The sequence below is a fragment of the Lottia gigantea genome (assembly GCF_000327385.1).
Source record: "Lottia gigantea unplaced genomic scaffold LOTGIsca_7, whole genome shotgun sequence".
Taxonomy (NCBI): Eukaryota; Metazoa; Mollusca; class Gastropoda; family Lottiidae; genus Lottia; species Lottia gigantea.
This window is the reverse complement of record NW_008710370.1, coordinates 2860044-2871201: the sequence shown is the minus strand read 5'-3', so window position 1 is coordinate 2871201 and position 11158 is coordinate 2860044. Positions and strand designations below refer to the sequence as shown.

The 11158-nt window shown below is 37.3% G+C and overlaps 1 protein-coding gene across 1 annotated transcript; it reads left to right on the top strand.

Moving 5' to 3' along the window:
• Window positions 1–9033: 9033 nt before the first annotated feature.
• LOTGIDRAFT_155062 (hypothetical protein) lies at window positions 9034–10356 on the top strand (the record flags this gene model as incomplete). Its single annotated transcript, XM_009065568.1, has 1 exon — window positions 9034–10356. One exon carries the CDS (start codon window positions 9034–9036, stop codon window positions 10354–10356), a length of 1323 nt encoding a protein of 440 aa, XP_009063816.1.
• Window positions 10357–11158: the final 802 nt, after the last annotated feature.

The following is an 11158-nucleotide window of genomic DNA, read 5'->3' as shown; positions in this document are numbered from 1 at the left end:
TTTGATTTAGAATGCTGAACAATTGTATAATCTTTATGGTACGTTATTATATAATCGAATCTCTTATGTCATGTTTTTATCAACCCGAAAACTGAACAACGTAATAAATATAATCCGAAGACCAGTTAACAATCCACCATAGTTTCCCTTGACAACTAAAAAACACCTTGTTTGTAGTTTAAAGTTTAAAGATCTCCAATCCTATGGTAATAGTAATATAAAGTGTCTCCAGCATTTCCAGATTTATACCTCCAGTTTTGGTTAAAGGGACAGATGTGCCATTTTAGAGAGTTGATTTTAGTCTTGAAAATATGTAAATACTCTTCAGAAGTACTAGAAATGTACGAAAATTGCATATTCCCTTCAAAATACCTTGTGAGTTTTACTCACTTAATCTAAATATGTCTTTTCTATATATCACAGAGTATAATCTTAAAATGACGAGTCATCATTTTGGCATTCAAACGCAGAATTGAATTGGACACACATGGAATTGAAGGCGCATCTGTCCCTTTAATGAAGTAAAATTTGTAGAATTTCAAAATATTCGAGAGGTAGACTAATAAATCATGCCAATGATGTTAGTTTCTTAAAATTATAAAAACCACCGAGAGTTGCCTTGTATTTCTAGATTTAGTGGATCATTCTCCTGAAAATGTTTTGAAACTTTAAATTTGTTGTCATAAATTTTGATTTAAGCTGATCAAAAGATAAATAATAAGGCTGTAATTGAACCCTACTATTTTGTATTTGAACATGTAATTATTTGATCAGGTAAGACTAGAATCGTATTAGCTAAATAGATGGTGTTCTAAATATAAGCATATTGTCATTTTAATTTATTGTAATGTTCACAATGTCAAGCTATTACAAACTTCATCTTCACAATATCAAGCTATTACAAACTACATACTCACAATGTCAAGCTATTACAAACTTCATCTTCACAATGTCAAGCTATTACAAACTTCATCTTCACAATGTCAATCTATTACAAACTACATCTTCACAATGTCAAACTATCACAAACTTCATCTTCACAATGTCAAGCTATTACAAACTACATCTTCATAATGTCAAGCTATTACAAACTTCATCTTCACAATGTCAAGCTATTACAAACTTCATCTTCACAATGTCATGACCTATTTTGACTTTTCGTGACCTTTAACCTGGATTACCTCAAAGAATTGTGACCTATAGATAGTGCCGATTCATACTAATGGGCTTTTGTCAATTTCTAGATATCAATGAATTTTGTACACATTTTGTAGTTAAATTCTCAATTTTTAACGTTTTTTGCGTTTCGTGACCTTTGACCTCGAATAACTCAAAAATGCCCCCTGACCCGGCACTTTACCTCCCAGATTCGGATTCCTGAGGAAAAATGCCTCTAGAAAAGTTAACTCAGATTTTGCCCCTCTCGGGTGACCCCCTTCTTCTTCTGGTCTAGTATTGTATTTCCTCAAACACTGGCGTAGGCAACCACATTTTTAACCACTATGATGTTACCTACGAACATATGCTTATTACAAATTTTGGCTGTACCAGTTTCAATTTCCTTTTGGCAATACCAATTTCATCTTCCTTCCGACGCCACTGAGACATAATGCTATTACTTTCGCCTGTGTCATGAATTTTGGGAAACAGAGCAATATACAGCCTCAACTTGCATCAGTGGTCACCTCCCTGTAACACGCCTCCGCTTGTTGCGGTCGTGGTCAGCTCCCCCAACCCCGGCCCAGCTAGACCAGAACCTATATTTTTTCACATTTGGTTGGCTAGGAGTTAAATGATACTGATAGTTTTCATTTCCAGTGCTCTATATATTTTCAGAGGGACAAGGCCAAGTTGAAGAGTGTGCTACCAACTACAACCAAGCCTGCAAATTAATGGTTTTCGTATTCTCAAATCCAAACTAATGAGCATAAATAATAAATTTTACCTTTTTGCAGAGTGATTGATCCTGACAATTCACCAAGAGTGAGAAAGCTAGAGCAAACAGTGGAGGAGTTAAGATCGGGGCTGAAGGCCTTGAAGAAACGTATGAAATATATTGAAAAAAATAGTTGAATGTCCTCTGATGAAGGGGTCAGTCTGAGCCCTCGTCCATCTACACCACGTGCACTGAGTCCACCACTAGCATTGAGTCAACCACTGACACTGAGTCTACCACTGGCAGTGAGTCCACCACTGGCACTGAGTCTAAGTGCAAGTATAGCAGAATCTCAGCAAGGGTTGAATTCTGTACACGATCTTGAAGAATTGGTCCTTCACTTGGGACAGGATTCACCAGCCTGTGTCATAAAAACCCTGTCTCTTAAGTTATTCACTTCGCAAGAGTTAATATCAAGTTCCATATCAGGTAAACGCTCAATAAAATCTGGTGTCATCCTGCGTCCGCCATTGGAACAGAATAGACTAAAACAACTGGAGACAATTGTAAGACGAAGATGTCCTCAAATGACACATAACGTTCAAAAGGTGTTGCGAAAAAAACAAATGAAAGACGGTGTAAATAAATAGTTATACCAGATGTGGATGTAGTAAAAGACAATTAACTATTTGTGTTCAATGTTGTGTTTAATAATATCAGATTATTATTATTAATTATTTCAGTCAATTATTTATTGACAGTTCATGAATTTGGTTCACGAACAGTTCATGTATATTGTTCGTGAATAAAATACACGAACAAATTATACATGGACTTCAAAATTTGTGTCCCGTTTAATTATCATGAGTAATTCATGAAGTGATTTATGAACATTCATGAACCTTGTTCTTGAACTGTTCATGAATAGTTCATGTATAGTGCATGATGTTTTCACAGGGATTGGCCTCATCCCCTCGTCTGTTCACTAAATTAACTAAGGTTATGTTTTCTGAATTAGGGAATAAAGGCCATCTTAATTGTTCCTTTATTGATGACAGTTGGTTATTTGGGAATTCTGTCTCCGACTGCAGAGCTAATGTTATTGACACCATAGTAATGTCTGTACAAGCAGGTTTCACTATCCAATATGAAAAATCGGTGTTTTGCCATGACGGAGAATAAAAATCTTAGATTCTGTCAGTATGACTGTAAACTTAACACCCTCTAAAGAGGAAAAAATTAAAAATATGTTTATCTATTTTAAAGGTTAATTGGTTGACCTTTCGAACATTTTCTCAGTTAATTGGATTAATGGTAGCTGCTCAACCTGGAGTCAAATATATTATCGTTGTTGTGATAATTATAAACCAGCCATTTTAAAGCAACATCAAGGTAATTATGGTGTGTATATTAGATTACCTGCAGACTGTTTATCAGATATTAAATGGTGGTACGAGTCTTCAGTCAAATCCCTGATATCCACTGAGCCTCAGTTGGTTATTCAAGCTGATGCTAATCTTAAAGGATGGGGTGGAGTATGTAATACCCAAAGAACTGGTGGTATTTTTTCGCATTAGAAATTACTTAGAATTGTTAGCTGCACAATTTTCCCTATATTCTTTCTGTCGAGATTTAAGCAATATTAACGTTCGGTTGGAAATTGATAATACAACTGTGGTATCTTACATTAATCATCAAGGTGGAAAGATTGATACATTTAATCATCTTATTAGGGAATTTCTTCAGTCCCTCCTATCGAGAGGGAAATTGAATTATCAGCTATCACTTACCTGGCGTTTTGAATATTGGGGCTGATTATGAAAGTAGACATCATGCTGATAATACTGAATGACATCTATCCCCATCTGCTTTCAAAATTTTGTGTGATTGCTGGAGCATACCTGATGTAGACTTGTTTGCTACACGTATTAACACTCAACTTGATGTATTTTATTCCTTTCGACCTGATGCTAATGCCTTGGCAGTAGATGCTTTTATGCAATCACGGAAAGGAATTTTTTTTTATGCATTTCCTCCTTTTTGTCTCATAGGATTATAGTATTGAGTAAAATCTAACAAGAAGAAAGTCAGGGTTTTATAATTGTTCCTTGGTGGCCTTCTCAATATTGGTACAGTAAGTTAATTCGCATGTTGACTGATAATCCCTTTGTTTTATCCAGGTTAGATCTAATACTCAGTCATCCAAATAAAGATCCCAATGTTCATCTACCAAAGATGAAACTTCTTGCAGCCCGAGTGTCGGGATGTTATTCTCAGGTCGAAAAATAGCTGAAAACATACTATTATCCTTATGGAGACCAACAACTAAACTCCAATACAATGTCTACATCAAGAAATGGTTTTGGTACTGCACTGAGAGATCTGTGGATTCCCTTTCAACTTCTATAGATCATATTATTGAAGTTTTGACCCATTTATTTCAACAAGGACTGTCTTATAGTGCTATTACGTAGTGTATTGTCCAGTATTATATCTATTGATAGAAACCTGATGGATCTCTACCAATTGTCATTCGTTTTTTAAAAGAAGTGTTTAATCTAAGACCAGCTTTGCCTCGTAACAAATTTATTTGGGATGTGTCTGTTGTTTTATCCTGTCTTAAGGAATTATCACCCGTAAAGGATATAACTTTGCGGTTATTAACTTTAAAATGTGTTATGTTGATTGCTATTATTTCTGGACAGGGTATCCAGTCTATTCATTTATTTGATGTTAGGAATGTTCATTTTGTTAATTCTGGTGTTTTGATTAACTGTGGAGAACTATTGAAGAAAATAGACCAGGCTATCATCAGAAGCCACATATCCATCTGATTGTAAGTTGTGTATTGTAACAGTTATGAGCGAGTATTTAAATAGAACTGTAAACCTGAGAAGTAGAAACAATCATAAACTTTTCATTAGTTTTGTTAAACCTCATAATGGTGTTATTCGAGATACTATTTCAAGAAGGGTTAAAATAGTTTTAGCCCCGTTTGGGGTTTCTTTCTTTCTGTCTTTTTTTGTTCCCTACAGTATAAGATCTGCATCTTGTAGTGCTGCTAACAGGGCTAAAGTTCCCCTCAAATCTATTTTGGATACAGTTGGGTGGAATCAGGATTGCACTTTTCGAAAATTTTATGATAAACCCTTGAGCACAGAGGGATTATTTGGTGGAAATTAGAATTTGATATGTCAATAACCGTTGGATTTATTTACCTTAAAGGGTTTAGTTTTGTAAAAAAAATTAAATTGTATGTAAGATAATGTGTACTACTCGTTTGTTTAGTTGAATTTAAACAAATTTTGTTTTTAGAATGTTTGTTGGTTCATGGTTCCAACTTTGAAGTCCCTTAAGACTTTACAACATAATGCACTTGGCTTCTCTACACGTTCAATGATATCTAAATCGAGAAGTTCGTCTAATTTTTTTCCACCTTGTCACGTAGATTAAACGGAATTCTTATTAAAGGCTAGATCACAGATTCCATATCCGGGTCTATTGTCATCTTAAGTTGAAAGTCTTTCAACTTACCAACACCTGTGAAACATTCGGGGTATTTCTGAAATATGTCCTTGGGTGCGGTTCCGTTTGTACGTTTTGAATAAAGTTCAGTACACCAAGTTTCAAGGTTGTGTCAGGGCCTAATAACGCTCCTCCTTCTCCGTCTATTACCACAATTCCACATTTTGAATCGTTCTATTGTTACAAATAACAGTTGCTGTAAATGTACCAGCTATCTTCAACGGTTTCGGACTACCATAAGCGAAAAGCTGCTTTGTCGACTTCGACGACACGCACACAACACCTTTCTTCTTTAGGAAACTCCACAATTGGCTCCCTAGAATATTACACGACGCAAATGAATCGATAATCATCTTCAAATCCACAGTTCTCACATTAACTGTGATCTTCTCGGTAACAGAATCAATCTGGTCAACACTGAACGCATATTTATCTTCTTCCACCCATTGAATCGGAGGTTGGTCGGACACTTGCTGAAATTTTCCTTGATAACGTTTAGAATGTTTATTCCTATCTTTCGTCTTGCACTGCTTTTCTTAGGGTCGGTCCTCAAGTGACCCTCAGGACCACAGCTATAACAAATCGATGATGTTTTATAATGACCAGGGTTAGTTTTCGGGAATTTCTTTTTGACAAATTGTATTTGATTCGTATAACTTTTCACCTCTTGCATGTGATTTTCGATAGCCTGTCTAGCAGAATCTTCGAACGCTTTCACTGTTGCACGAAGCATTGTAAGGTTGAGAGTCTTACCCTTCTCAAGCAATTTACGTCTCAAATTGTGATTCAAGCACTTGTCGACAACCTGATCTCGAATCCGTTCGTCAATCTGAGTTTGATCTCCGAAATCACAAGTTTCTGCTCCGGGTAATAAATTGTTCAATAGTATCATAGGGTAACTGAGCAGTCCTTAGAAATAACGATCTTTCAAACGTGGCATTGGGGCTTAAAATATTTGTCAAGGGCTTTCACTGCTTTTTTATATTTGTCATCACCAGTTCCCTCAGGCAACGTAAAGAAAATATAGCTATAGCGACGTCTCCTTCCTGAAAATTTCCTTTGTTCGCGATGCCATTAACTTCACGCGTTTAATTTTGGTAATATTCTCTTAATCCACCGTTGCCAAAATTGTTTGACAAGTTCCTGCACTCCGGGGGTCGAACTTAAAGTCGTCCGAACACTCAGAAATTAAATGAAATCAATAGAGTTTTACGTCCTACTTTTCTGCACCATGTGGGGTAATGAAGACGCCATGCCGGATGCAATGAGGGATAATTTTGCCATGACAGCGGCATTAGCCTGCTCTTTTTCGATTTCCAACTGTCAAGGAATCTTTAACGTGCATAGCGTATAGCTTACGGGGCCTCAGTTTATTGTCCCATCCGAACTACTAGACGCTTTTTCCATGTAAGCTCCTCTTACCTGCATCACTGACATGGAGAACCTGGTTCGAAAAATCTGAAGGTATCATCTCGACCTATTCCTGGATTGAACCCTGGACAAGCGTCAAACTCACTGAGCCACCGCGGCTCCCTGTCCACTGAAAGGTCCGTTGTCCACTCAATTGTCCGAAAAGGATATGGTTTGGTGTCGTCTCCCTGGTAACATAGAGGACGAGAGTTAATTAGGCCTTCAGCATTTAAAAACAACAATTCTTCGCCCGTTACGTCTGCGTCACCTATTACAGCTTTGATTGCCCGTTTAGATTGCCATGAACTCCACCGAAACAGGGGGAAAGGTGCGGATTGAATTTCCATCCAATGTTGTTATTTACCAAAGGGTCACATATCCCAGTCTGATCCAAAGCACGAATCAAGACACCCAATTCACTTTCTATGCCAGTAAAGTCAGATCTGTTATCGGAAACGACGCTAATGGGTTTCCCACGTCGATTTGTAAATCGCGAGAATGCAGAAGATAAGAAAGAAACAGTGTCCATGGACCACGCCATTTCTAAGTGTACGGCGCGTGATGATAAGCAGGTTATAACAAACAAAGAACGTTTAGATCGAGATTTACCCCTACCTTGCTTAGTGTGAAAAGGTCCAACATAATCGATGCCAATTCTTGCGAAAGCGTGAAGTGGGTTTCCAAGGTGATACGCCATGACTTGCACTGCTGGTTTCCTGCGACGTCTAATACATTCAGCGCAGGGTGACTTAATTGACTTTACCAAATTACACTTTAAACAGAAGTGTTCTAATATTGAACGCCTTTTTGTAACAAAAATAGAACTCCAAAAAGGTGTCAACAGAACATGAGGGGTTCTAACGAGAACACATGGTATTGATGGACTATTTTAGAACACATAGTGTCCCAATTTAGAACATTGTTGTTCTCTTTTCAGAACACATGTGTTCTAGATCAGAACACATTGGCTGCGTTCAGAAAAAGTGAGAACACCTGGTGTACCATTCTCAGAGCACTATAAAGGTGTTCTTAACAACACCAAAATAGTGTGCGCTCCAAAGTTACAATTTTAGACGTGTCCGACGTGTTCTTAAGCCAGAATCTTTCGTTTTTGCTCTAAAATAAAAGAAGAAGTAAGAAAATAACTAAATTGTTTATTTGTAATAAAACATATAAACATTAAAAACACTTAAAAATAATAAAATTGCGCATATCGTCCCTTTCAAACATACTTATTAAGTCATGCTACTAAGAACGTGATCAAATTTTGGATCAACTGTAGTGAATCGGCACATAAAATAGAGAGGTGAACAATTAAATAATGCTTTTGAAATGAAAATCTATTTAAAATGAATACATAGGCAACTATAAAACAGAAACGTCGACGCTAAGATCAACAGGTTGTAATATTTATAGGTAGTAAGGTATATACAAATGTAAGTCGACAGGTCTGCAGGTCGGCGATTCCTTAGATCTACAGGTTGTTCTATTGGTGGGTAGTGAGGTAAATAAAAATGTAGGTTGGCAGTTCGGCCAATCCTGAGATCAATAGATTAGGAGGTCGGTTTGCCGGTATGCGGACCACATAATTCATTTGTTTTCAGTTTACATGTAGTACAGAAATTTCTTTATATGATCTCACATGAAACAATATTAACAAGATATGGAAGTGATCGTAGAAACATTGAAACAAGTTGAAATGTCAAATTCGATCCGTATAAGTCCATTTTGGTGATTTTTCACTTTTTATAACAATTGTATAAAATAAATCATTCTGCATCTTATGATAATATTCGTTTGACCCTTATCCCTTTAAAAAGGGGAGATAATCCCAATAATCCATTTGGTTTATCTCCACAAGTCTGATATCTGAAAGCACGAATAGAATATGTCCGGACATATACGCTTTGTGCACAAAATATTTAACTTTTTTTATTTCTATTGGTGGACATATTCCATTTTCGCATCAAAAAGCACATGGTTGAAAAAGGTTTTTGGTGCATTAAATTTGAAAACAAAAACAAGGTTAGTGTTTTTTGTGTCATTATAAGTCTTCTTCGATTACTCTATACAATTTAAATGAAGTCAAGGCACATTGTTGATACACACTGGTGATTTTTTGATAAGCATAAGTCAGGTCGCTAGTGAAATGACCCAGGTCACACGTGAAGAGCCTTGTTATAGCCTGAAATCAATGAGATTTCTTTTTCTGTATTGTAGACATGGATAAGCTCTTCACAATTGACTCAGTGTTGAATATGTTGGATGAAAATACTCCACAAAGTGATCAGTTCTGGCCCGATGAAATACAGAATGAAGTTGAAGTTGAATCAAAATCGGTAGATCAAGTCATTATAGAAAGCCTTAAGCTGATTAATGAAAATGAAGATCCAAAATCAGATGAAGATTTTCCTTGTCAAGATGATGATGTTGATGACAGAGCAGATGAGACATACATCCCAGAATCAGAAACCTCTGATAGCGATAGTGATGAAAAACATGTGTCATTTCAAAGTGATCTTGTTCCGCAAGAGGTTCCAATAGCTGGCCCCTGTGATCAAGAAACAACAAGATCTAGGAAAAGAAAGCGGGACCCGTCTCAATGGCAACGAAATGTTCGACATCGCAGGAGGGTTAAAGGCGAGTCATATGTAACCCGTCGAGGGAAACGGGTACCACAAAAAGGACCAAAGCCAGTAAACTGTCTGAACTGTCGATTCAAGTGTAGTACGTTGTTTAATGAAGATGAAAGAAAACGCATTTGTGGTGAATATTATGCTTTGGCTGAAAATGCAAGACAGAAAGATTTTTTATGTAAACGTGTGAAAGTTTTAAAGGTCCATCAACATCGTAGTAGGCATAACAAAAGCAAGAAGAACAAATCATGTGAATACTCATTTGTGAAACACTGTAGCGAATATCGAGTATGTAAAAAGTTTTTTCAGAGCACTTTAAATATAGGCCATTCAGCAATCACTACAGCAATCACATCCATTGATTCCTCTGGCAATTATTCTAGCGATGATGGCACACCAGCAAAGACACCAGGGAACAAGATCAAGCCTGAAAGGATCGCAAATGTTAAGACCCACATCACATCCTTTAAACCTGTTGAATCTCACTACTGTCGGAAACAGACAAAGGCTCATTACCTTCAATGTGATTTGACCATCAGTAAAATGTATGATCTCTATGTCAACGACTTTTGTCCAAGAATGTCGATAAATGATCCAATCTCAAGCAGCAAGTATAGAGAAGTTTTTCTCAATGATTTCAACTTGAGATTCTTCAGACCTGAAAAGGATCATTGTTCCATATGCAATGGCTATTATAATGCAGTAGGTGATGATAAAGAAAGTCTTAAATCAGATTGGGAAGAGCATAAAAGGCGTGAAAATGAGGCCTTAGACGAAAAAAGGCATGACAAAGAACAAGCCAAATTAGACAAATCCTTCCGTTCAATATCATTTGATTTACAGGCCGTTCTGAATTTACCACATGCTGGAGACGCACAAATTTACTATAAGCGAAAACTCTCAGTGTAAAATTTTACAATTTATGAGGCCCACTCTTCGGATGGAATTTGCTATCTCTGGAATGAGTGTGAAGGGCAACGAGGCTCCTCAGAAATAAGCACATCACTTTTGCATTTCCAAAATCTGCCAGATAGCAGATAGCAGAAAGCTGTAATTTCCAAATTCTACCAAACAATCAACGAAACAAAAACCAGAGTAACCATATCTCTACCAACTGAAATGGACACTACACCTGCACCATCTAGAGCTACCACGCTGCCGATAAAAACCCCTAAACGAGCCCGAAGTTCACCTACTCCTAGTCCAGCAGACATAGGTAAACGCTCTCGTAGAGAGGGCACACCCCTTCTCTTTTCACTTTCAGACTCGTCTTCCCCTTCCACACCATCTGAATCTTCACCACGTGATCCAGGATCCGCCAACCTTTCTTCCTTCTGTGCGTTTTTGGACCAGCAAACCACCCCTCAGTCTCCATCCAAGTCGAGACATGTATCCAGACCTTCCCCTCCTCGAACCAGATCCCAGTCCGTTCCCAATGCTACAATTCTAACAACTACCAAACCAGTACCAATCACACCGTCGACGACCATTATATCCGCTACCAAACCGTATTATCACCAAACCAAGGACAAATCATTATGGAAACTACCTGCTCTAAAGAAATCAACCTTAATAATTGGATCATCTAACCTGAATCGAATTACCAAAACCAGTTCGGACACCGAAATACATTCTTACCCCGGTGCCCAAATCCATCACATACAGTCAATCCTGGAATCATACGACCATGATCCCAAAACTACTACCATTA